Source organism: Drosophila serrata, unplaced genomic scaffold, assembly GCF_035046125.1.
Source record: "Drosophila serrata isolate PLE 108 unplaced genomic scaffold, ASM3504612v1 contig_240, whole genome shotgun sequence".
Lineage (NCBI taxonomy): Eukaryota > Metazoa > Arthropoda > Insecta > Diptera > Drosophilidae > Drosophila > Drosophila serrata.
The window spans coordinates 2,404,228-2,431,499 of NW_028257138.1; the positions used below are offsets into that span (position 1 = coordinate 2,404,228).

Genomic DNA, 27,272 nt, shown 5'->3' on the forward strand with positions numbered 1-27,272 from the left:
TGTTGATCGCTGATGGGACATTTGCTGACATAGATTTCATAAGTGGCAAGAGATCGTAAAATGTATATGAAATTTGAAGAGATCTAAGCTGGAGTTTGGGAAATATAAACGGGATGTGGAAGATGGGGAAGTACTTAATAAAACTATTAACAAGAATTTATGAATAGATAGAATGTGATGAAAAGTAGAGTGACTTAAGATGTCTATTATATATTCTATATTTAAGATATACTTTTACTGAAAATGTCAGTAAACCTTCCCTCACATTTTAATTTTCAATATTTCCTCTCTATCAATAAATAATGAAATTGACATTTATTCAAGTCATCCTCAGCTGCTTTGGTTTCCAATAATATTTTCTCTGTCGCCTTTTGCAAAACTTTGTCATTTTATTGGCAAATATTTATGATAATTACAGACATTGCTTCGAACCGAGGAAAATAAAATCATTTCATGGCATTAAATGATAGGCTTTTGGAACGGAAATCGGGGGAATCGACATTTTGGTGTGTACAAACATGCGACATTCAAAGCCAACTTTTGTGGCAAACAAATCGAGAGTTCCGGTCAGGATATTGATAGTCCTTAATTATAGTCTCCCTTCCCCCTCCTTTTTTCCAAAGGACTGATGATGAGTGTCACGCGTTAAAGAAGAGTCTTCCCCCCCATGAATGTCCTGTGCATAATTCATGGTTTTCCAAACCTGAAATTAAACGGAAAATTGCGCGGGAACCGAACAGGCGCTTTCCCCCCCAATGTGCGGGTGTGGAAGGCTATGTAATTTGAGTAAAGTTTTCATGAAAATTGTTAAGTGCCCAATTGTGCGTGTGAATGTGTGTGTAATAGAGCGTCACGTCAGCGAAGGACGGAGGACGAAGGACAACACCCAATACACCTGTCCCAGTTCGCATTCATTGTCCTGGCAGGACTACTCGGAAAAAAGGGTGGTACCAGGATGAGCCCTGGTATCCCAGGTGTATCAGGTGCTTTGGGCTTTGGGCTTGTTAAATAATTTGTCCATTCAACCAAATCAAATCAAATTAAATCAAATCAGAGCAAGGACTATTTATAAGGGGAAATTGGCAGGCTGTTGTCCTGGTTGCAGAAGGCCAAAGGGATGTCTTTGTTGAATTATTTACAATAAATTAAATACCTCAAGCTTTATGCATTCAATTAAGTGTCAGGGAAATAGTTTATCTACAATGTTAGCTATTAAATATTATTTATAAACATCTTCTGGTTAATTAATATGAATTCTTTTTAGCAAATCACCTATTTATTCTTAAGTTTTCTGCTAAACTTTGCTTCACTCTCCCTACTCCTAAAAATAAAATTCTATTCAACCCGCATCCCTTGACATTGGCAAATTAATTCAGTTCTATAACTCAACACACAATGCTGTCAAAATATTGAAGTTTTTTTCATTTCCCTTTTGCTAAATTATCAACGTCAAATGGGAAGAGAAAAAATAAAAATAAAACCCGGTGAAAACGTCGACGGCAAGACATCAGAGAAGCGGCTAAAATTCGCATCTTCAACGCGAAAGCTTCTTTTTATTTTTTTTATTTTTTATTTTTTTGTGCAGAAGCTAAAGGTTGTCTCTGAGACAGACCCTCAAGCACACACACTCAGCAGAGAGACAAATCCCCAATAAAGACAATAAATTTTCAATTTTATTTTTGCCGCTAAAGCCAGGGCTTATGGCATTTTTTATTACGAATTGGTGAAAACAAAATAAGCAGTAAAATTAATCGTCGACTTAGCCGGGCGATTAACAGGAAAAATATCAAAGACGGCATCCATTTTGGAACTCTGAAATTCAAAAAGTGAAGAAGTTTGAATGGTTTTTGGCCAGTGGAAACTTTTTGAGGGCTCAGCAAAGTGGTTTTTCTATATTGGCTAATCTTTATTATAGCCGACAAATTGGCCAGATTGATTAAGACATTTTTGGTAAGGGAATTTGTAGATAGTTTAAGCCCAAAGTGGTTGAGAATTAAGCTTAAGAGGAAGCTATTTATGGCATTTTAATATGGAAATTATGAAAATGTTGATGGAATTTATTAAGCTGCAAAATATGTATATTATATTAAATTATTTTACCTAAAAGAAACTCTAATTAAACATTTTAAAAAGCCGTAAATAAGTGTGAAAAATCATTAAGAATTTAAAAATTTTACACAAAATTCTAGATTAATATATAAAGGCTATATATCAAATTTGTTGAAAACTAGAGAAAAAAATTTTAATTTTCTTCTTACAAATTTTCGATCTTTCCTATTGCAGCTATATATAAATATATGTACATATATATTATGTAACATATAGTTCACCGATTCGCTATGCTCCGATTAATATACTGATAAAATTATATAGAAGATTAACTTCATAGTTTCTCTCTAATAGCTTAATAGCTCTCCTAAATTTGTTCCGAAACAAACCTCGCACATCTGTGCATATGATTCCCAACTAGATCTAACATCCCTGGAACGAAGTGACTTCTCCCAGCCAAGTCTCGCATATGTGTTGTGTTACAAAAGTTGCAAGTCATTGTTTATTAGTGTTCAAAGTTAGTAACTGATCATAAATACTTACTGGTCATAGATACTTACTCATCATAGTTACTTAATAAGAATATTTAATTACTGATCATACCTAATTACTGTTTAGAGTTACTTAATGTTCATAGATACTTAATGTTCAGAGTTACTTACTGATCATAGTTAATTCCTGGTCATAGTTCTATAAATCGTCCGATTGTTCCTATGTCAGCTATATATAGGTATATATATAGTCGACCGATTGTCTATGCTCCGATTTATATACTAGTAAAATTATATAGAAGAATAACTCCATAGTTATATTCAAATAGCTTGCTCTTTGTTCTAAAACAAATCTCGCACATCGGTACATATGATTCCCAACTGGTTCTAACATCCCCGGAACGAAGTGACTGCTGCCGGCCAACTATCAGAAATGTGTTGTGTTACGAAAGTTGCAAGTCATTGTTTATCAGTGTTCAAAGTTAGTAACTAATCATACATAGTTACTGGAATCAGATACTTACTGATCGTTGTTACTTAGTGGTCATTGATACTTACTGTTCAGAGTTACACTTACTACTCATAGTTACTTAATAAGAATTGTTAATTACTGATCATACTTACTTACTGTTCATAGTTACTTAATGTTCCTAGATACTTACTGTTTAGAGTGATATACTGATGATGGTTACTTACTGATCATAGTTAATTACTGATTATAGTTACTTACTGTTCATAGTTAATTACTGATCATAGTTACTTAATTTTCATATAAAATTATAATTATAATACCCTGCAAGGGTATAAAAACTGTGAGAAATGATCCTATTAGCAGAGTTTTTACTCTATTATCTCTAGGCTACTCCCCTCAGTTCTCCATTTCGTCATTTGGCAAACCCTTTTAGCACTCCTCCTCCTCATGCACCTTTCAGGATTAGAAGGATGCTGATGCAACCATATGTGCCATACGCTATGCGCATCCTTTGTGCTCCAAATAATAGAGTCCTTGGCTCGATTTCTTCGATTACACCTTTGGCCCAAAGTGTAAATTGAGCTCTAATCAAGGAGAGCCGATCGCCGAGTCCCCAGCATCCTTTTAAGCCATCTCATGTTTACCAAAAGGTGCCGAAAAAGTGCCAAAAACACACACGCACACAGAACTAGTGAAAGGATTAGGGGCACAAAGCACACACATGTCCCGGAGGCACCAAATTAGGTATAGAGGGGATCCCCTATCCCTATCCCTATCCATATACCTATATCTGACCCCATATATATCCTTGTGGCCTTTGTGCATTGTGCAGGCAGCAAATTAATTGCATTTACTCTCGAGGAAATCCGATACTTTTCCACGCGGCACAACACGGTAGCGGGTGTGGATTCACATCTCTCTCCGTTTCTTTTCTCTTTTTTTTATTTTGTAATCCTAAACTTGTGCCAAACAACTCCTTGATTAAATAATTAATAATATTTTATAAACAAGCGGCGTGCTTATCGTAGGGGGATGAGAGGAAGAAGGAGGTTGGAGCGTATGTATTCCATCAAAAAGTTTGGGAAAGTCTGTGTCCTATAATTATAAATAAATAATTATATGATAAAATATAGAATCCTTTGTTTAGGTAAAGGGTGAATAATGGAAAAATTTAAATGTTTTAATTAGAAATCAAATAACAAACTTTTTTTTATCTTCATCTTCATTCATCTTCATTCTTCATTCATATATTTTTCATCAATTTAAATCCAAATTTACTTATGATTATTATTTATTTAATTTTATTTACAAACTATTTCAAGTTCTTAGTATTTTTATACATTTTCCTTTCATTTAATCAAAAGGTATTATACTTTTTATAGTTTTTTGTCGTTAATAGTTTATGCTTTGCTATTTTTTATATATTTAGTTATTTATTTTCATCTAACCAGAAAATTACTCTTAATCTCTAAATATTTCCTCTTTAAATCCTTCTTAACCAACTTTAATTCCAATATCTGTTTACAATCTTTGTTTATTTTTTGGTGAAATTCTATCCGTTGATTCTTGCCGTGTAAGCTACTTGTTTTTGGGTCTTAATCTTATGAAATGGGCCACACAAGCGTTTAGGCCATTTAGGCCATATCTGTGATTTCCAGATCTTTGATTTCTGATCAGGGAATGCCACTGCACACCGCACACACATCTTGGCCAATGACAAAACACAGGAGGCCCAAGACAACAGACAAACACATTGCCCTGTCCCAAGATGTAGATAAGTTCATCATTGGCGCAGTGCAGGATTTATCCTTTTCTTATATACACTTGAAAAAATATCATTTAATAAACATTTTACTAAATTAATTTGGAACTAATTAATTTATTTGAGAATTGTTTGAAAACAGTTAGTATTCAAAATTCTAGGGTAGCTTATGATTAAATTTTTGTAGTAGTTTTTATGCAGACAAATGTATCTATTGAATGAAGGATTCTTGTACATTAAGTAAAGAGAGTAATTCTTTATTTTCCTGTAGCATTTTTTCTCAGTGATCTGCCATCCATTTATTCTCTTTTGGCCATATTCCTTGGACCATTCTTTCGACCAGACCTTGGCCAAGTGTTGACGTCTTGTAGGCGGTAACGATGCCGATGCCTAAAGGCTGCCAACAACTTATCGATGGACTTGAATCATGGATCTCCCTGTGTGTGCGAGTGTGTGTGTGTTCCCTGGACTGCTCCTCCTCCTGCTCCTCTGGTTTTGCCACAGGATCTGCGATAAATCACCTTGCTCTGTTGCCGCAGCCATCAAAATCAATAAAGACGACCGCCGGCCGCTGGAGGAGGAGGTTGTATCCGAGGTGTAGCCGTTGATGGCTTCATCATCATTGGCCAAGCATTTGCGGCATTTGATCACAGAATTCGTTCCGCTTGCCTGTGGGTCTCCTCTCCTCTCCTTTCTTTTATTTATTTGTTACCTTATTTTGTAGTTAAGGTTTAGGTGAAGGTAGAAGGTAGAAGCCAAAGCTGACCAGGTGCCTGATTTATGTCAAACTGTTTGATGACCAGTTAATCTTTTAAACTTCTTAATTGCTCGGTTTTAGAGATCCTAAATTAGGTTTGATGCCCCATTAATTAATTACCAAAAGTTTGTTGCCCTTTTTACATCATTTTTATTGGAATTATACATTTTTTTGTATTTTGTGTTATAAAACAAACATATTACATGATTATATATATAATTTATTTATTCCCTTCCAGGGTATTATAATTTCAGTCAGAAGCTTAAAACACAATGAAGGAATCATTTCGGATCCTATAAATCATATATATTCTTGATCAGCATCAAAAGCCGAATTGATCTAGCTATCTTCGGCGGAGATTTAAAATTTTAAAATTTGTTGCACTTTTTTTTGTACATTTTTTTGCATCATTGAAATGTCAAAATTTTACAAAAATCTTAAATGTTTTAAAATTTTAAAATTGAGTATGCAGATTTGTTAACTTTATAAAAACTAACATAGGACAGCTTTCCGAATGAAAATTAATGCATTTTTGGCTGAGTTATTTTATTTTTAAGATTCACTTTTCCCAAAAATTATCATATAAACTGTTAGTTAAATATTTAAATTTGTGGGATTCTAAATTCAGGCAGAAACTTAAAACTCGGTGAAGGAATCATTTCCGACCATATAAATCATATATATTCTTGGTCAGCATGAAAAGCCTAATCGATCTAGCCATGTTCGAAGTAAAAAAAAAATTTGAAAATTTTTTTCAACTTTTTTCTCGTTAAAAATTGTCATTGTCAAAATATGAAAATTTGACAAAATTTTAATTTGCTTTAATTATAAAACTTAATATGCAGAATTGTTAAGCTTGTAAAAACTAGCACAGAACATCTTCCCGAATTAGATTTAATGTATTATTGGCTTAGTAATGAGTTTTTCAAATTTCAATTCGTAGGAAAAATTGTCATATAAATATTTATAAATATCGACTTAAAGAAAGGTATTAAATATCAGTCAGCAGCTTGAAACACAGTGAAGGAGTCATTTCCGACCCTATAAATCATATATATTCTTGATCAGCATGAAAATTCAAATCGATCTAGCCATGTTTGAAGTCAACAAAAATCTGAAATTTTTTTTTCAAATTGTCTTTGTTAAAAATTGTCATTGTAATAAATTAAAATTTTGACAAAATTTAAATTTATTTTAATCTTAAAAATCAATATGCAGACTTGTTAACCCTATAAAAAGTACCACAGAACAGCTTTCCGAATTGAAATTAATGCATTTTTGCTTAAGTTATGAGTTTTTAAATTTTAATTTGTTGAAAAAATTGTCATACAAGTATATCGTTAAATATCAACTCAAAAATGGTATTCTTATTTAAAAATTTTTAAAATTAAAAAAAGCGGTTTTTATTCTATTAATTTTTGCACTTCTTTATAATTTAAAAATAAATTGGTTTAAAGGTATTGAGTTTTTTTATTTGTTACGTTATTTTTTGAAATATTGTGTTATTTATATATTTATAGAAAGTGTATTTACTTATAAAATCCATTATTTATTAATATTACCTTTATTATTTATTGTTTTGTTATTATTATTATTATTATTATTATTTTGTTATTTCCAGCAATAACTTTTAAATTACGCGCTCTTCAGTTATTATGCAGCACTGGTTCTAGCTCATCTATCGGTAATCGGTAGGAAGCGCAGTTGCCAGATTGCTTCAAAACAACGTTTTTCAACGGTATTTGATGCTAATAAAAGTTTGGTCACACTGCTCGAAAAAGAAGACATTTTGTCGGAAGAAGTTTATTTTTAAGTGATTTTGTGTGTTTAAACGCTGTTTTGAGAACTTTGGAATCATGACCGACGACTGGCAGAGCCAGAAGTTCCGCCAGAATGTCATCTCCAAGATGTAAGTATTGCGCGAAACCGAAAACTTCCAATTTGGTTTACGTTCTGTGCACTATTCACAGCCACGACTTGTTGCCACCGAACGCCCAGGATCAGTCGAAAAATGCCGGCGTTATGGAAAATCACATTTTCCGCAAGTCACGCAGCAAGGATGAGTATCTCGGCCTGGTGGCCAAGCTCTTTATGCACTACAAGGACATGTCCCGCAAGTCGCAGCAGCAGCAGCAACAACAACAACAACAACAGCAGCAGCAGCAGCAGGGCGGCGGAGGGGGCCAGCCGCCGAATCCCGAGATGGGCGGCGGTACCAACATGATGCAGGATCCGCTGAATGCCCTCCAAAACCTGGCCAGCCAGGGCAATCGCAATCCCCAAATGATGCCCATGGGCGCTGGCGGTGTGGGTGCTCCCGTGCCCGGTGGTCCCGGCACTGCCTCCAATCTCCTTCAGTCGCTAAATCAGCAGCGTCCGGGAGTCCAGCAGCAAATGCAACCCATGCCCAATATCCGTGGGCAAATGCCCGGTGGCCAGCAGATGCAAATGCAGGGCGGTGGCGGCGGCGTAATGATGGGCGGCGGAGGAGCTGTCGTTGGCGCCCAGAACCAGGGACAGCTGGTGGGAAATCCCAATCAGCAGATGGTAGGTGGCGGCGGCGGTGGTGTAATGCCCAACCAGATGGTGGGACCGGGTCCAAACAGTGGCCCCGCTGTCGGAGGAGTCGTTGGACCCGCAGGTCCAGGAGCTGCAGGCGTCGGAGGTCCCGGCGTCGGAGGTCCCGGCGTGCCCAATCAAATGCAAAGCGGTGGACCAATGAACGTGAATGCCATGCAACAGATGCCACCAATGCAGCAGATCCAACAGAATCAGATTGTGGTGAGCAGGGGGAAAGCAACGTGATATCCTAGAAGCCACAAGAAAAGCTAAACTCCCTCTCCATTTCCACAGATGGGCATGAATCCCATGATGCGCATGGGCCAGGGCAATGGCATGGGCGGCCCCCAGGTAATGCCCGGCCAGGGTATGCAGGGTATGCCCCCAAACATGCAGCAGGGCCCCGCAGGACAGCAGCAGCAGCAGGTGGTCGGTGGCGGAGCCGGCCTGCCGCCCAATGCCGTGCAACAGCAACAGCAGCAGGTGGGCATGGGAATGGGAGTGAATATGCCGCCGAATCTCCAGCAGAAACCCAATATGGCAATGGGCCAGGCAGGTGGTCAAATGTTTCCCGGCAATCGCGTAGGACAGCAGCAACCGGGACAGCCCTTTATGCGTTCCAGTCCATCGCCAGCGGATGCCCAGCAGTTGCAACAGCAGCAGCAGCAGGCACAGCTCCAGCAGATGCAGCAACAACAGCAGCAGCAGCAGCCAACGCAGCAACAGCCACCCACACCGCAGCAGATGAACACGGCCAATATGATACCCAGCCCGGCACTGGTGCCCCAGTCCAGTCCGCAGATGATGCAAATGCAGAATCCCCAACAGCGTAGCAACCTGCGGCAGCAGTCGCCAAGCGCCTCGATCAATACGCCGGGACAGGTGACCGGCAACAGTCCGTTCAATCCCCAAGAGGAGGCCCTGTACCGGGAGAAGTACAAGCAGCTGACCAAGTACATAGAGCCGCTCAAAAGGATGCTGGCCAAGATCAGCAACGATGGAACCAGTGAGTATTAATAAAGATTTCTATGAAAATGAAGTTACATTGAAAACTACATCCACAGATGTGGAGAAAATGACCAAGATGAGTAAGCTGCTGGAGATTCTGTGCAATCCCACACAGCGTGTGCCCCTAGAAACCCTTCTCAAGTGCGAAAAGGCTCTGGAGAAGATGGATCTCATCTCCTATTCCGGCCAGCAGTTTGGGGTAAGTTTTGATTAATTTATTTACGAGAGATCTTTAGATAAATTCTCCCCACCCTTACCCCTCAGAAATCCTCTAACCCACTGCTGGAAGTGATCAATACCACCCTGCAAAGTCCTGTGGCAAATCACACGCTGCATCGCACATTCCGACCCACCTTGGAACTGCTCTTTGGCACCGATATAGCGGCACCAGTGCACCCCAAGCGACCCCGAGTGGAGGAGAAGAAGAGCACGGCCTTCGAACAGGATGTGCCGCATGTCCTCCAGGGCGAGATCGCCCGCTTGGATAGCAAGTTCAAAGTCAAACTGGATACCACAACGCAGATAAATAATAAGGCCATACGCTTGATTTGTTGCCTCGACGACAAGCGATTGCCCAGCGTTCCTCCTGTGAGTGTGAGCGTCCCCGAAGAGTATCCATGGCAGGCACCGGATTGTTCCCTAACGGAGCAGGAATACTCCGCCTCGCCCTTCCTACAAACGGTGCAGCAGGCCCTGATCGCACGCATGTCCAAGTTGCCCAAGAATTACTCGCTGTCCCATCTACTGGACACCTGGGAGATGGCGGTGAGGCAGGCGTGCTCGCCGCAGGCCAAGCCCAAGGCTGTTTGTGAATTCACAACGCTGTTGGGTGTTTGATTAGAATTTAAATTAAGGATTGAGAGAGCAAGTAAGAGTTTTCATATTGATTTCAATTTATTTTCCAAATTTATTCTGATTTTTTATTTCATTTCTTTATTTACGCTTAAAACAAACAAACAAACAACTAAAAGTAGCTGAGAAATAAACAAAATCAAAGCAGAAGATGTCGGGCTTAATCAAAAACTCATCATCAAAGTGAAAACACTTCTAAATCGGTGACTAAATTATTTCGAAGAATTCAAAAATCATTTCCATTTCATCATTTCACATTCGACCAATCAATTTTCAAAATTTATACTGGGGTAAGTCTGAGGCTTTAGTTTACCACTTTTCATCCCATACTATTCCACAATGATTCCCTTATTCTTGGTAAAAATATTATATAGATTTATCCATAGTGGTAAATATGATCTTCGGGATATAGTATTTAGGATAACATTTCCTATCTACTTTATATGCAGTGTTAAGTAAAACTAGAAAGAAAGCTAACTTAGAGAAACCGAAATTTCTATACTCTTGCAGAGAAAATTCTTCATAACTCAGTCAAAAATGCATTAATTTCAGTTCGTTCCGATGTTAATTTTTATTAGGTTTCTAAATCTTTAAAATAAAATTACAATTTTTTGTAAATTTTTGACAAGTTTCACGGCTATTTTAACCCCTTATAAAATTTGGAAAATTAAAAAAAAATTAGATTTTTGCCGGACATAGCTAGATCGATTCAGCTGTTGATCCTGATCATGAATATATATAATTTGTAGGGTCGGAAATTATTCATTCACTGCGTTTTGAGCTTCTGACTGAAATTATACACCCTGCAAGGGTAAATTGAAGTTCATTTATTAATAGTTTCACATTATTTCTGATAGTGTAGTCCTTTGTTTTAAATACCTATTAACCTTGACGAAATATAGACGTACCTTCATCTTTATTAGCTCTTATCAGTCGCAACAAAAGCCGGATGCCTCTTTAAATGTGATCTAATAATTTCGGGAATCAGTTTATCAAAGACTTTCACCATTACTGGTCCCACAAACTCTTAGTGATCTTAATGGAGACCAACACCAGGAAATATTAAATAAGGAGTTAAGATTAAAGTGGTACTATCTGGTTTCGAGCGGATGAGTACGAGATATTTCCGTATTGTAGAAGACGTTAATTGGTTTACAGCCAAGAAAAGGTGCATTTCGTCTCGTTTTGAAATAGCAAACTCAGCATTCTGTCACTTAGTGAATATATTTATTCTTACTGAGAAGTAGCAGCCGAATCGATCTAGAACTTTCGATCCGTTCGTTTCTATGCAAAATAGTATTTCATTTTAAGAATTATTCGCATGGGACTATTCAAATAGTCTTCTCTTCATTGGAGATTGGATTGGGAAATTATTACAAAAACAAGAATAGAAGCTAAGCTTGGAAAGCAAAGCTTATTTTTTTGTGTCGTGGGTCCAATCTGAAATTTTTGGTAATGCATGTACCCCAATTATATTTTCTCCGCCCATTTAATACAATCAGGTTTGCAATTATTTTGGAAAATATTTATATTTTCATTTGTTTGAGATTTGAATCGTTTTTTGGGATCCATTTTCTTTTTTTATGTTTTTTCTTTTCTCTTTTTTCGACATTTAGCAATAAATACAATTGTTAAGTTTAAGAGAATTACGCGCGAATAACTATGGTACGATATAGAAAATAGTTAAGAAAAAACTTAAATATCACAGATGTTCGTCTAATATATATTTACAAGGTATATTCAGAGTCGGAAATCGAAGTATGAATCTGAAGAAGATTGCTGCTAAGCTATAAGATGTGCTCCTGAATTGAAAGTTGATATATGCACGAAAAAAAAAGAAGGAAAAGTTGACAAGATCTAGCTCTTAACTAAAGCTTAAGACTAACACCAGCTACACTTGACGAAAAAGACTCCTTGATCCGAATCAGGAATAGAATTCTAGGCTCTTGGGATTTACATAGAACCATTTTTTAGAAGATTTTTGAAATCTGTACATTATGGGATTACGAAATCAAAATTTACACATTGTCGGCGGCAAACTCTACTTTACGAAAACCCTACTCTGCTGTTGATTTCTCTGATTTTTGGTGGGAGTTTTTGTTTTGTTTTGTTTTGTTTTTTAAGCTGGCGATACTGTCGGGTGTGAGATTGGTTCTTGATGCAGGTGCTCCTGGTTCTTCCGCCCCTCATCGCTGCACTTGAAGCAGGGCTCCGCCGAAACTGAAGCTGGCCTGCTGCTGTAACCGCAGGATATCCTGGGCGCTGTAGACTTGCAGGCTGGCCGAAGATGAGGAGGAGGATGAGGACGATGAGATGGGGGAGGAACTGCCGCTGCTAACCGCTGGTGCTATCGCCCGCAGGTGAAGCGTGCCGGCATCGCACAGGGAAGCGGCAACGGGGGAGGCGGAGGCGTTGACCAAAGAGACATGTCTATTGACGCCGTTCGCCTTGTCCTTGTTGTGGCGCTTCACGTGCTTGGACAGATGATCGCTGCGCATGAACTTCTTCTGGCAGACGCCGCACTGGAACTTCTTTTCGCCGGTATGGGTGCGCTTGTGGCGTGAGAGCTCGTCGGAGCGGGAGAAGCGCTTGTCGCAGTTGTCCCACTTGCAGATGAAAGGCCGCTCACCGGTGTGCACACGCTGGTGGGCCTTGAGGTGGCTGCTCTTGAAGTAGTTCTTGCCGCACTCCGGGAAGCTGCACTCGTAGATGCGGCTCCTGGTGGCGGCCGCCTGTGCGGCTGTGATTCTGGGATGTTGTTGTTGCTGCTGCTTCTCCTCCTCGGGCATGATGGGCGTGTGACTCTGCTGGGCGGCCACTGTGCTGAGCAGGAGGAGCTGGCTGGCTGGAGAGGCAACCACTGGGGCGAAATAGAGCACTGGCTTGACTTCCAGTGCCTCCTCTTCCGCCAGAGGCTTTTCCGCCGGTGCAGATGGTGCTGGGAGCTGTGCTGCTACAAGAGGTGCTTCCTCCTCTGGGATTTGTACTGGCGGCAGGGCCACTTCGGCCGCCCGCTTCCTGTTCATCTTGAACTTGAGATTGCGCCACACATTGGTCTCTGGATAATCATCCTCGACGGTGGGCACCATTGAAATTGTACTTGTGGTGGTGGTGGTGGTGGTGTTGTTGGATGAGGAGAAGGAGGAACTGCAGCAGGAACTGGTACTGGAGGAGCTGGAGCTCTCGTCTTGGTTGCTCGAGGAGACCGCTCCCGAGCTATTGACCCTCATGATGACACTGACCCTCTCTAGCTTCTGATCCGGCGGCGGTGTCATGCTCACAGCGGGCTGTTCCAAGCGCTGCTTTTTGCTGGGCATCTCGCTGGCCTCATCCTCCGTGTCCGAGGGATTGGGTGTGATGATGCCGCCATTCTTTTGATTCTTCTGGGCCACCAGCTTAAGCTTGGCCTTCAGCAGGTTCTCGTTCACCTGTTGCTCATCCTTGACGACCTGAAGTGTACAAGAGAAAAGTGGGGGATTAGTGGGGGTTCAACAACATCATGGTGTTGGTCGTCCTGAAGAGTGCATTCACATTCACATTCCCATTCACTTTTTTCCCTGACCAGCTTTGACCCACAATAACTCTTCCCGTCGAAATTCCGCTAATTACTGGCAGCGACGGCTGCTGTACAAGGCCATTCACCGCCGCTGACCTTCACCCACCACCGCACCCAACCCACCGAGTTCAATGCTCTGTGCGTGTGGGGCCAAGGGAACATTGTTTTTTTTTTATTATTTTTGTATTTTGGCGGTTTTTTGAACCTGCTTTAAACGGCTTTTCGAGGCGAGAAATAATGAGTAATCAAGTGTTGGGTTTTTAAGCAGCTTGCTTTATATTAAATTTATTTAACATGTAAAAAAAATGGGAAACATGTTTAAATTGTATCAACTTTTTCTGGCGAAATAAATAAGTAAACAAATCACATTTAAAAGGCAAAAATAATGGAGAAAAAATATTTAGTATCTTTATAGTTATTTGCAACGTTTTACAATTTTTTTATCTCTAATTTCTACTACTAAAAGTATACAAATTTTCCTACATTTTCAACTACTTCCACTGATTTTCTGGGTTTTTTGTTTTTGTGCCTTGCTTCCGCTTAGCGAAGCGCCGCCTAAAAGCAGGCACCGAAAAATGCAGTCTTAGTTTATTATGACGTGCTTCAGGTGGGTGAATTTACTTGGGGGGGGGGAGGAGGAAGGGGGGTCTTGGCGTGTGTAGACGTCGAAATCTTTTTATGGGCTCGGCACGTTGCGCTCAATGTGTGTGCGTTTCGGGTTTGTTTGTTACCTTCTTTCTTGGCCAGATAAGTTAAAACGACAAAAAAAAAATATAAGAAGCAAAGCAACGGCCAGCAACGAGAAATGTGACATATTTTTATGGCTTGGGGCTTGGCCTAGCCATCGCTCCCTCTCTGTCCCACGCCCGCACAGTTGCCAACAATTGGCAACTCACCTTCGCTCTCAAACAAAACTCTCTCACGGGGCCGCTCTCTCTCTGTATACCTCTCGTGTTGTGTTGTTTTTTTCCTACTACTGCTGCTGGCTGGTGCCAAGTCCAATGTTCAGCCTAAGGCCCTCTCGCTCCCACTCGCACATCACTCGCTGTGCATGCGGTGTTCACGTGAACGCGTGCTGGCTGCGTGATCGCATGGCCTGGGCGCGAGTGGGAGCGAGACCGAGAACTTTTGTTTTTAGAAACGCGGCAAGTGGAAGCGAGAGCGAGCTAGCCAACCGATTCCGTTTGATTTTCCGTTGACTTTCCGCTGCCTTGAGTGCACTCGAAACAATTACTAATCACTTTCAAAGTGATTCCTGCACCTTTGTAGGTCACTTACGTTTTCCAATTTATTTTCACGCAACGGGGGCGTTGCGGGCGGCGAGGGCAGCAGAGTATCCATATCCATTTTGCTGGCTTTTCGCTGCACTTTGAACTGCTGCACACTGCGCTGCTCTGCGAAGAGTCTGTTGTCTATTTGTTTTTTGTTTGTTTTGCTCTCTGGCTTATCACTTTATCACTTGGCTTAATCTCAGTTTTTGCGTTCTGCGTGTGGGCTTTTTTGCACTCTGTTTTAACTTCGCACTGCGCTTTTCGAGCCGTGTGCCGGAGCTGGGCGAACCGTTGCGTTCGAAATTCAAGAGACGAATGAAAAAGGCAAAGGCGTTCAGCTACCAGCAGAGCTGGCGCTGGCGACGTCGCCGTGTGTGTGAGTGGAGCCGCCGCCGACGTAATCACTTGTAAGTGTCCATGTGTGCGTGACGGCAATCGTCATCGGCAGTGGAGCAACCAGTGCAATGAAACCCGGACGAGCATCAGCCAACAGAAACGTGGGCAGAGCGCCACCTCCTCCTCTCTGTCGCTCTTTCGAAAAAGGTCAGGTCTCTTACCAACCCACACACACACACAACAGAAAAGAGGCGGCAGATTGTGGGCTACAGGGAGGCAGTTCTCGGAGGGGAAACACGTAACCAACGCATGGACGTCATCAGCTGTTTACTGCGAGAGGGACCACTGAGAGCCAAAGAGAGAGGGAGAGAGAGGCACGGAAGAAAGACGGGGGCAGGGGGCGTTGTGGATTCCATGCCATGCCATTCCATTGGGGGCTGTCTATTCATAGGCTGTTCATGCAGTGGCCGCGTGCACAGCCCCAACTCACACACAGACACACCCCAAAGCCGTGACTGAATAGCTGACGCTGACGCAGTTGTTGCCACGGAAGTCTGTGATTAATCGAACACAGAAAATAAGCTGAAAACAGGCTCAGACGAAAAACTGGGCGGCAGACGCCCCTCAAAACTGAAATCCATTAAATTCTGGCCCCGCATATTATTTGCATTAACTTTAGAGCCAAGTCTGACTTTGAGTCTGGCAACAAAAGTTGCCAGCAGACAGACGAAAGATTTCATTAATAAACGAAAGGCGGAGCGAGACAGAGAGAGTCTGATGGGGGGCTGCGCTCAACAGTTGAGCGAAGGGCATTGCCAGGCAACAGAAATGAGCAGATAACGGGGATGAGTCATGGGGAAAAGTCAATTTCAAAATAAGCTTTTTTACCAGCCCCATGTAACTAAATAATCCGACTGCGACTTAATTCATTTAATTACTCAGCCCGTCTAACCTCCGGGTAATTTCCACCTGGCAATGCCGCATCTAAATCTCTGCCTGTAACAGTTTTTCAATGCAAAAAGGGGCTCGTGCAGCGCGCACACACCACAAGAGAGGGAGCAGTGAGCGAGCGCCAGAAACAGCTGTGACTATTATACGGCGGCGCTCGTTGGGGCTCTCTTGCTTGCGCAACAACAACAACGACGACAAATAACTAGCACGCCACCAGACTTGTGGGGCGACTGTGCTCACTCCAGCGAGGGTATCAAGGGCATGATGGAGTCTCTGTTATGTATTGGTCAAATGTATTATATTTAAAGGTGGTGCTAATATAGTTTGAATGACGCTTTTGATCTCTTGTCTTATGTAGAGGGTATGACCAAGTCGACTCCCTGTGGTAAATAACCTTCTTACTGGCAGAGCACGCTCGCCTGGGTGCTTTCGGTGTGTGTGTGAGTGTCTGTGGCCGTCCGTCTGCTATCACGCGTTGACCTCATGATGTTCACGTGAACATTTGTTGATACTTTGCCTCGGCGCACCGCTGCCTGGGTGCGAGCGAGAGGCGGCGATAAAAGCCAGCAGTCTGCGGCATGCCTATCGGTGTGCCCGTCCTCCTCTATGTGTGCGTGTGTGTGAATGTTTGCAGTACTTGCGTTTTTGTTTTTGTTCCCCTGTTCGTGTTTGTTATTGGAATCGGGGAATTTGTGTGTGTAATTTTCGCGCGGAACTGAAACTGAACTGAAGCAAGCGATGGCCTCCATCCACTCTCTCGGCGAATATGTGGGCGTGTAAATGGGCCGATGTACCGTTACCGCTCCCCTGCCGCACCCCACCTCTCTGGATTTTCAATGCAATCTGCGACGCAGTTGGGGGAGAAGCTACCCAGCGGGAAATCTGTATTGTGCATTTCGCTAACGTTTAATTTAATCAACGGACGCAGGTTGGCATCTAAAATTAGACGCACATCGCGGACGAGGGGACTCGGCGGGTTCAAGTTCAGTTCAGTTCCCTTGACTTGCATCCGCCCACGCAGATCTGGATCCGTATTCCACGCCCACCTGGACTACCTCCTCCGGACCCGGAGTACTCACGTGGGCCCACGCACATTCTCCATAGCACGTAGGCCGCCGGGCACTGTAAAAAACAGTACTGATAACGCAAAAAAACTGACTGACCCACCTCTAATTGGATTTCATCAGAAAAGATCGTATATTGTATATTGTTGTTAAAGGTCTTTAAGGTCCAGAGATACTGTTGTTCTAGGATATTGGATATTATTTTTGATTAAGAAAGGCATAATCTGGTAGTATATTATCACTTGGACAATTTTTGTTTTGAGTGTGTCAAAATTCCGACGACTTTGGGGACAGGAGCATGACTTGGAGATGAGAGCAGGCCATATTCTTTCCCGCAGAGCGAGTTTGCGCATTGACGTAACACTCTGTTGGTCTGGCATCTGGCATTACGTAGTGCCCCTTGTCCCGTGTGTCCCTCTCGGTGACGTCACACCCACGCTGAACTTTACTCCTGTTGCGCGCGTCAAAGGTCAAAAGCGTAAGAAGCATGACGTGTCGGCGTTAGCTACCGCCGGGTTCAAGGGCGCACCTACGCTTCTTATGCTTTATTAATGAAGAGCAAAAAAAAGCAGAATCGAGAAGACAATTTCTGCTCGAAGGCGTTGGTCGAGCGTCAATCACAGGTGGACCCTGACGTCAGGGCCCTCTCAAGAAAATAACCTCTTCTTCGCATTCGCATTCACATTCACATTCACATTATTCATATTCTCGTATTCTTCGACTCAATCATGAAGACTGCGAGTGGCAAAAAGTCATGAGGAATTGGTCTATTATTTGCCACGGCAACACAATCGTCAAAAGCCTCAAATGCGACGCCCATTTTCGCAAATTTTCCTCATTTCACTTTCCCAAACATATTTCTTGGCACTCTTTGGGGCGTGGGTAAACCGCAAATGTTGCCTGAATTCTTCCCTCTACGATACAATCACCACAAAAAACGCGCCAAGATCATCGTCAAAAAAACCTCCATGACGTCATGGAGAGCCCAGCTCGTGACTTCAAACTGAAGACACTCTTCGTCAGCTTACTTGTTATCCATCTTTGAGGGAGTGATGATGATGAATTAAGCTGAAATTTCCATTTAGCATACATAGTTGTAAACATGTTTACAAATAAGATGAATTTCCACAATTGAACTGAGAGATTGTGAGGAAGACTGGCTCTTGAAATGGGTCAAACTGCTTTGCGGGGGAGAAGACTGATAACTCTAAAAAAATCTTTGATTTTCATTTGGAAAAGTCTTATGTAAAATATAAAAATATTCAAATAATGAAATCCAGGAGTATTTTAAAACTTTTTATTATCGGTAGTACAATCTTTATAAATAATATTGTTTCAACATTTCATCATGATGCGTAATTGTATCTTTTTGTTTGCTATGGAGATTGTCTCAGTAAACAAATATCTATTATGTTATAAACAATAATAACAATATATAAAAGAGTGGCTCACATGACAAACTCGAGACTTAATATCTAAATTAAGACCTTTCATTTTAATGAATCGATCTCGATCTTTTGGGGACTATTGATAAAAATATTAATGAGAAACACAAATCGGATGTTATTTATATTATAACTTTACGACTTTAGCGTTTCCATACCGTTTTATAATCACATGGTTAGGAGTCTTAATAGAGAAAACCCGATCCTTGGCAAACCTCGAGACTCTAATAACCACTTAAGATTCCAATTTTAATTAATGATCCTCGACCTTAATATATGTACCTCTTCATAATTCTGGATGGGTTGTTAATAAAATAAGTTAGCAGCAACTTTGTAGTTTCTTAGCTTATTTAAATGTCTTCAAGAGAAGTTAAGAGTCTCTCTTAAGCATACTTTGGAGCCTTATCTCTCCCTCTCTCTGTGTTTGTTTAGACTTTGTAGAGAGATCTTTCCCCCCCTTGGAACCGAAACCCCCTTGTCATGTGTTTTCTCCCCTAATCCCCTTCACATGTGATGCGTTTTTTCGCTGCCTCTGTCGGCGTCGCTGCTGTCTACGTGCCTGACGACGCGTTGCTCTCAAAATTGAAAGCTAAAAAAATGGAACAGAACGGAATAGAACGGAACGGAACGGTGGAGAACTACAAAGTTTACAAAGATCTTTGGAGCAAGGCCACCACCATGTAAACAAAAGGCAGTATTGCTTTCCAGACGGAAATTTACGATGATGCGATGAAGGTTTCCCCCGGTCACTAATCGAATGTCTTTACTTTTGTTTTTTCCACCTACCTCACCGTTCCTCTCATTATTCGCATTCCACTTCTCGGTTCTGGCTGCGACGACGACCTTGGCCCAGTTCCTTTTGGCTGCCAAAATGTTCCCCATCTGAACTTGAAAGTTGTTTGTCCCTGGAACAAAACGAAATGGGAATGGTGACGATGGATGGGGAAGGGGAGGGGGACTGGGATTGGCAAGGAATGGAATGGGAAGGATAAGGACCGACCCTGAACTGGTTCAGGTGAACGCCTTTCAATGGCAACGACGACAGTTCATCATCATCGTCATCGGTTCGCTTCGTGCGTTGGGAATAAAAACAAACAAACAACATGAATACGTAGAAAACATATACTATAATATTTATGGGACAAAACACAAACATAGGTACATATATTATTGTTTCCGTTTGGCGACTAAAAGATACCCCAGGGTTACAGATGTATGAGTTATACAAGGTACACTAACCTCTTGTGGATTCAAGGTACATAGGTACATAAGGGAGGTAGAATAATATACCAAATTTTAAGATCTGTAAAATTTTTGGGTATTTTTTGGTTGCTATAATATAGGAACCCACCATAATCTAAAGTATTCGTGTTTTAAATAATTATAAACATTTACTTTGGAGATATATAATAACAGTTTATTAAATACGATAAACTTTGCTATCTTTAAATGTATTTTTATCTTCTCTTAATCTTTTATCTTTCATAAAAGTTTTTTACTAAGACAACTAAATATCTGTGGGGCAAAGCAAATTTAACTTCTATATTTTTATAGCTATTTTAACCTTTTCTATCTGTGTGTTACCAAGAGAGCCAAGATATTAAAATGATAATGCTCTTCTCTCGCTCTTAGACGCACTTTTCACACCCTCCTTAACTCTGGCTCTCGCCAACAGGTGTCTGCCATGACAAACATACAACATTCCCTTGGAATACCGCGTATAAATATATATTTATATATAGGTATATATGGCACAAACAGAAATAAATCTCTAGAATAGGCAGCGACCGCTGATAGACCCATTTTTGTGTTTCTTTTTTTCCTTAGTATGCCGACGTAGATTCCGATTCCAATTCCAATTCGAATTCCGAATGGCGATGGCGATATATACGTTGACGAGGTCGCTGGGGCGTCTGATTGGGGCCACGTGAAGTCAACGTGAACAGAAGGAATAATAATAAAATTGCGTTATTCATAATACGTTGAAATGGGAGGGAGGGTGATAGGTAGGGGCCGGGACCTACATCTCCCCCGGACAGTCTCCGTCCATTTATAGGATCAACCCTACAACTCGGGGGTTCGGTACGCGATAAGCACGGGACACTGATAAGCACCACGATTCCCCAGCTGGCCACCGCATGGTCGGTCGGTCAGTCATCAGTTCCACTCTCCGTCTATCAGTCACAACATGAGCGAGAGGCGTGGCTCCTATCAGTCCGCGTTCCCTTATCGGTTTCCCAGGGCAGAGCAGAGCAGAGCAGGGGTGGCCAGGCGGCATCAATGGGGGGTTTATCAATAAACGAGGAGGGGCTGGACTGGGAATGCAGGTGCGCTACGGTTCCGCTTGTCATCTCTGCATGCCGGCGGTACTGATCTTGGTCTAGATTTCTGAATGCTGAATGAGCTGTAGGGTTATCACGTTGTAGGGGCTTTCATTCAGCTTAATTACAATTTCCGGCGATGACGAACGCTGTAAAGTAATGTTTTGTAAATTGCAGTGTACTGATGACCTTCATAAATTAAGTTTGAAATAATTAAGTATTATTTCTTATTAGATAACTTATTTTTTCTTAGTGAAAGCCCCACTTCTCTACTATTTTATATGTTATCTAAAATGATTCAATAATCTTATCTTACGCGTGCAAGTAACGTTCGACTTTAATTATAATATATATTGTAAAAAATAAATCACTTATGAGAGTACTTAAATAGAGCTAAATAGATCTATAGAAGAAATAAACCTTTCTTACCTTAGAGTAGCGAAATGGTAAAATTCCGAAAGAAAACAAGATCTACTTTATTTATTATTATTTAAGATAGGAAGCAGCTAATTAAAGTTTGAGTAAACAGAAATCTTAGTTATTATTATTTATAATAATAACTACCTTTTACCAAATGTGAAACCACGACTTAATTTTACCGTTTTTATTTAGTTTTAAACAGCATTATAATGAAAATAGCGAAATATGTGCTCAGTTTTGGCATTGCTTTTGAACCATAGGTAATCTGTATTCGAAACTGTACCTATGGTACATCAATTAATAAAGTAAACATGACATTGTACCTTAGGTTCATTAATAAATTAAGAAATAATGAAATTGCGCTGCACATAAAATATAATTTAGTTATTATGCCATATAAGAAACTGTACCCAAAATCATCTAGTTCTCCATGGGTATTGTATAATATTTTATATAGAAGTGCACTCTCAGTAGGCGTGCTCATCCGCTAATATATCTTTCGTATATCTCAATTTTCACACAACACACTTCCGATTTTGTTGATCGAACTCATTGTCAGTCGGAGGCAACGTGACCATCGCAACCGCAATTCAAAATCGGGGCGTGTATCGAGTGCGAATCGGTTGGGTCGGTCGCTTCGATTGTTTATCTAAGCGAAGTCCGCGAAATGACGTAGCCAGACCTTGTTTATGGGGCGTTGGTTCCTCTCCGCACTTTATTTTCTTGTTTGCGCGATTTGTTTTGAAGGGGAGTGTACAGAAAAAACAAATTCGAACGAAAATCCAGTCGTTGATTTATTATTTTAAAAATAAAATTGTGAACTCTGAACTGTTTACTATTATTATACTATTAAATCTGTAAAATCGATATTTTGAAATTGAATATTCATTGAATGAGTTTTGATATTTAAAGCAGTAAAAATGAGATATTTATCACTCTTAAAGTACAATTATTTATTTTTAAATATATTGATTTATCTTATAATATATAAATTATTTTTCTTACAAAAAACTTTACATCACTTTTGAAATATATTTTTAAATTTTAAATTTCAGATATCAAATCGCAAATAATTTGTTAAGAACTTAATAAGAATATTTAGTATCGTGATTTTTATTATGCGCTATAAATTGTAAGCCCAATATTATCCTCAGTGTAGATGATTGGGGGGGAGCGGTAATATAGGGGGCATAGGGGCATTGATAGGCGACAGAACCCGCGATTAATGGATTGCCCTTGACGGGGTCCGTAAACCCTTCAGAAGACCGTAGTACTATATATACTATATATACTAAATATATATATGTATAGAGAGGGAGGCTCGCACTGACAAACAATGGAAATTGCCCAAGTACACCTCGCACTTTCTTTCTTTCCTTTCTTGTATTTTGTTTTTTTTTTTTTTTCTGCAATTTATTACTGTAAAGTACATGGTATTTTGTGTGTATATTTTGTGTTGCCTTTATGTTGACATTGTTGCGTTTTTTATTTTCTTATTTTATTTTTTGTATTTGGTTAAGTGGGCGCGTTTGTTGTTGTTGATTTTTAGATGGGGCGGAGGCGTCTGGCTGCTTATCTCCGGCGGTTACAAGCAGCCACGCACTGATTGAATGACTGCCATATATATATACAATTTACACCCAGAATCAGACTACTATATATTACAGCAAAGTCTCTCAGGGGAACTCTCCCTTTTCGCCGCACTTAAGTTGAGGCTGAAAGTGCAATCGCGGAAATAATATGAGAATTGTGAAATTATAAATTTATGGCGTGACTTTGGAGACTTGTAACAAAATTAATCTAAAAAAATACGTATTTATGGGTAGCTGCTTAATTTATTTTATTAATTAAATTAGAAAACAATCCCTAATTAACATTACAGTATTGTTATGATATAGACGGATATTATATAGACGGAAAATTATATAGAATGGATATACCAAATAATTTTCAAAATTTGCCCCCAATTTCCCAAACTTTGGTGTGTTTTCTTTGGCTGGAAAATTATTAAGCCATTTTCCCCTTGCTTAAAAGCCCCATTGGACATGAACGAGAGGCGTGCACAATGATTTCGAGTATTTAGCACATTTTCTGCTGCTTTTTTCTTCATAGCCCCATTGTTGATGGCTAATCGAAGCACGAGCGAGAAGAAAAAAAAAGAAACATCAATGCTTGTGCCCACATTTTATATTTATTTTTAGCTAAAGGCGACGCATTCAAATAATTATAATCAAAAGCTGGGCCATCCGAGGAGATATAGATGGAGAGGAAATTAAATAAGAAGAGAAGCAACTCAGGTGCCTAAGAAATAATTAGCATGTTTCTGCAAATTACCAGTCATAAATCGGAGATGCGAGATCGAATGATCAGCAGCCGAAATCCAACCCACGAAACGGGGCATGACTTGTTATACTTTATTCGCATTTCATTTTTGCATTCATTTATTTTTATTTTCTGCCCCGGAGGCCTTTGCACTTTGGCAAGGACAACGACGGAAGTGAACATCAAAAACATGAGCAGCTACAAATTGCATTTAAGGTCAACGAGCAAAAACTCACAAAGCGTTGAACCACGCCAAGTCGCGAGAAAATAAAAAATAAAAATGAAAACATTGCCACTCGCTGAATGAGAAAAAAATATATATAAATATATAAAATTAAAGGGGAGTTACAGAATATAATAAACTATATATATATAGGGCTCGAATTCATATTCATATTCATTACCCGGTCCTTGAAGGAATTATAAAATCCACTCTGAATTTGTTTCCTAATGAAATAAGCATAGTTGCAATTCTTTATAAGGGAATAACATAATTAAATTAGTCAATAATATTATCTAGAGAGTTTTTTTTAATAGAATACATCAAGTTTTTTCAAAAGTAATTCAAATAAACATACCATACCAAATTTAAGGCCTGAACCCTTGATGGATCCCGAGATACAAACAAGATAATGTTATATATGTATCTATTTTTTGTATAATAAGGTATCTAAACGATCAAAATGTAGTTCAAACTAGAAAGGAAACTAACTTTGGAAAGCCAAAGTTTATACAACTTTACAGAATGTAATTTAATTATGGAATATAAAAGGAAATCGATTATAACTAAGCTTAAAACTTCGCATTCTTTGATATTTTTATATTGCCATTTTTCCTCTTATGAAAAACTTTAAAATTTCATAACTAAGCCAAAAAAGCATTAATTTTAATTCGGAAAACAGTCTTATGCTATTTTTTATTAGGTTAAGAAATCTGCATACTCAACTTAATATTTAAAAAAAATAAAATTTTTATCAATTTTTTTTTATTGATTTGGTGATGAAAGTCCCAAAAAAATGTTGAAAAAAATTAAAAAAAAAAATTCCTCTGATCAGGGCTAGATCGATTCGGCTTTCGATGATGATCAAGAATATATATAATTTATGGGGTCGGAAATGATTCCTTCAGTGCGTTTTAAGCTTCTGATTGAAAATATGACTTATTATAACCTGTAAGGGTATAATAAACATTACAGAAGCTGGCATACCAAATTTAAGGCCAGAACCCTAGATAGATCCCGAGATATTCATTGATCTGTTAAGAGATATTGATATAATTAAACTCTAGTGCATCCAGTCTTGGCAGAGTTTGAACTTTGGAATGATGTCACTTGAGTCACACTCACTCTCTCAGTTTTTCCCTCTTTGCGGTTCATTTGCTGTGGCTTTGAATATCTCGATCGGTGCAAATATAAAAACAAAAACAACAAATCATGCGTGAGGCGAATGATCGATGGTGCTAAGTAAAAGAGAGAGAAAATAAAGGTGAAGGTGACCCGAAAGGTGACCCTGTTGGCGCAGAGGTCGACTTAGTAGCCCCAAGTACCACTTGGGGGTGAAGTACCGATTTTTCTTATAAGCAAACATTATTATAATCGCCAAGCAACCAAATCGTATTTCATCATCGTCCTCTTTTAATGTCTGGTCAAGCAACTTCGTGCGATTATAAGAGTCTATATATAGATGAAGAATTCGCATTCATTCGATTCGAGATAAGAGTTATGAGCGGAAAAGTGGATCAGGGGAAAACACACACGATTTGCTTCTTAAGAGGTCAAAGGTCCTCGTATTAAATTAACTCTGATCACTGTATTTATGGGTATTTCTAGACTGTGAACAATTACTCTTTGACAAATCTAATCATCTTAGTTTAAGTACTTTTGTGAACCGGAAACCTCTATATAAAAATAAGCATAATCTGCGTCTATGCCTAGCTTTTAAGCTATAAATAAATTAATTTTGAAATTCGTAAAAGACAAAGACAAATCAGTCTTTTAAATATTTATAATCTTCTATTTAAAATAATTTTTGTTGCTGTAGGAATGAATCATAATCTGAAACGAGTTTTAAAGAAAAAATGTGGCAAGATTTTTGTACAACTTTTAAAAATTATTTGATTAAGTTAGTCACTTAAATTATTGAGCAAAAGAATGGGTTAAAAAGCACTCATTTATAATAAATTATTAAATTAAACTTGGAGAAATTTCAGGAATCCCGTCCTTAGGATATTTATAAGCAAATTTAACTAAATTATTAGATGTCAGAAAACGTTAATATATTGATGATATTATATAAAGTACATTTGTCTTACTAAATTGAAATATTATTGCTAATTATTTGGAGAGAATACGAATCTTTCATGGATTACGTGCGATACTGGACATTTCAATATATTCAAATTTACAATTGCTATAATTTAGTTTATTTATCATATCCCATTTTTTTCTCAATATATGAAAATACATCCCTATTATTAAATCACCAGAAATTTGGTTATTTAAACACTTGCCTTTGCCTATGTAAATCCCCTTTAAATGAATGCGTCTCGTAATTACCTTGGTTTTCTTTCTTTTAACAACCAAATTACATGCCTCGATTATTGGCTGCCAGATGTACACTTTCGGGTGTATTTATACCCAATCCCATCCCATGGCCACTTGATATATAGTATATATACTCTGAGGGGTCTAAAGTCGACATCACGTATACGCAGCATGGGACGAAGACGAACCTACCGCAATTAGCAGCAAACGCGAAGAGAGCGCCGAAAGTGAGTGGGCGATGTGATATTATTCTCTATTATAAATATTGCATTTTAGGTTTGCCATCTAAAAATAGATCTGATGAACATCAAGCTATATATCTTGGTGGGGCTAAAAAGGGGCGGGTTCTTTGCATTCTTTTTTTGGGGGCGGCTATAACGGGTAAATGCAGCATTGCCAAAACAACAAAAAAAAAGAAACCAAAACAAAGAAGCTTTTTTTCTTTTATAAAAAGAAAGGAAAAAAACAAGTGAATAATTTTATCTCCGCTTGGGAAACAGTCAGTGCCTTATTTTATTTTATTTGGCTCGCTTATGCGACGAACTTGGCGGATTTCATCAGCTGTTTTAATTTATGCAAGGAGCCCAGGCCACCGACGGCGATCTTCTCAGCTGGATCATCAGCATCAGAAGAGAAGAGAGTGAGAGCTCCCACGAAAGAGCAGAAAAGAGTTAAGAGAGAGTCAAAGAGAACGGCAAGGTTAAAATGCACAGGAAGAAAATACTCAAGCAGAATTGTGTTATTAAACTAAATTTATTAGCACATGAGAACCTATGAGTGTCTTATGAAATGCTAAATAACTAAGGCAGAAGGTTGTATATGAAGAGCAGAAAATCGTATATATTATATAGACAAGGTCAATATTTTACAAAAAATTTATAACGTTAAAGTATCAAAACTTGAATCAGATATCAAAATTATCGTAAATAAATCATTTAAGTTTGTTTTATAATTTAATGTTAAAACAAGCTTATATGTTAATTAACAGTCTTTTAACAAACTTAAATATTCTGAAATATTTAAGCAATAACATGTTTTTATGTTTTATTAACTGCCCAATTTTTAGGGTTAAGATCATAATTTATACTTGGTAT

At 39.3% G+C, this 27,272-nt stretch overlaps 2 protein-coding genes and 1 long non-coding RNA gene across 5 annotated transcripts in view; 1 reads left to right on the top strand and 2 right to left on the bottom strand.

Annotated features, from left to right (window-relative positions):
* MED15 (mediator complex subunit 15) overlaps positions 1-10,100 on the top strand; it is a 56,245-nt gene extending 46,145 nt beyond the window's left edge. Inside the window, exons 2-7 of one of the 3 annotated variants that reach the window (XM_020945229.2) lie at positions 7,153-7,440; positions 7,502-8,312; positions 8,385-9,096; positions 9,155-9,297; positions 9,363-9,966; positions 10,070-10,100. In XM_020945229.2, coding sequence (XP_020800888.2) covers positions 7,388-7,440; positions 7,502-8,312; positions 8,385-9,096; positions 9,155-9,297; positions 9,363-9,935 — 2,292 coding nt within the window. In that variant the 5' untranslated portion in view covers positions 7,153-7,387 and the 3' untranslated portion in view covers positions 9,936-9,966; positions 10,070-10,100. Of the gene's footprint in view, positions 1-7,152; positions 7,441-7,501; positions 8,313-8,384; positions 9,097-9,154; positions 9,298-9,362 lie in introns of all 3 variants that reach the window. The other 2 variants (XM_086830491.1, XM_086830490.1) reach the window with 2 other exon arrangements.
* A 1,360-nt stretch (positions 10,101-11,460) lies between these two features.
* On the bottom strand, positions 11,461-17,037 carry cbt (Kruppel like transcription factor cabut). The gene is made up of 2 exons (XM_020945231.2): positions 14,785-17,037; positions 11,461-13,399 (listed from the first exon to the last, which is right to left on the bottom strand). Exons 1-2 carry the CDS (start codon positions 14,851-14,853, stop codon positions 12,137-12,139), a joined length of 1,332 nt encoding a protein of 443 aa, XP_020800890.2. The 5' UTR covers positions 14,854-17,037; the 3' UTR covers positions 11,461-12,136.
* Positions 17,038-19,968: 2,931 nt separating this feature from the next.
* Positions 19,969-26,232, bottom strand: LOC147643974 (uncharacterized). The gene is made up of 2 exons (XR_015271138.1): positions 26,191-26,232; positions 19,969-21,043 (listed from the first exon to the last, which is right to left on the bottom strand). It is a non-coding gene; the product is annotated as an uncharacterized LOC147643974 (long non-coding RNA).
* Between the last annotated feature and the right edge of the window lie 1,040 nt (positions 26,233-27,272).

What these genes read in the sequence shown, in the direction of transcription:
- cbt (XM_020945231.2), bottom strand. Translation starts at nt 14,853, where the DNA reads ATGGATATGGATACTCTGCTGCCCTCGCCGCCCGCAACGCCCCCGTTG. An exon ending in GTGAAAATAAATTGGAAAAC is followed by an intron (nt 13,400 to 14,784) that starts GTAAGTGACCTA and finishes TGTACACTTCAG; the next exon opens with GTCGTCAAGGATGAGCAACA.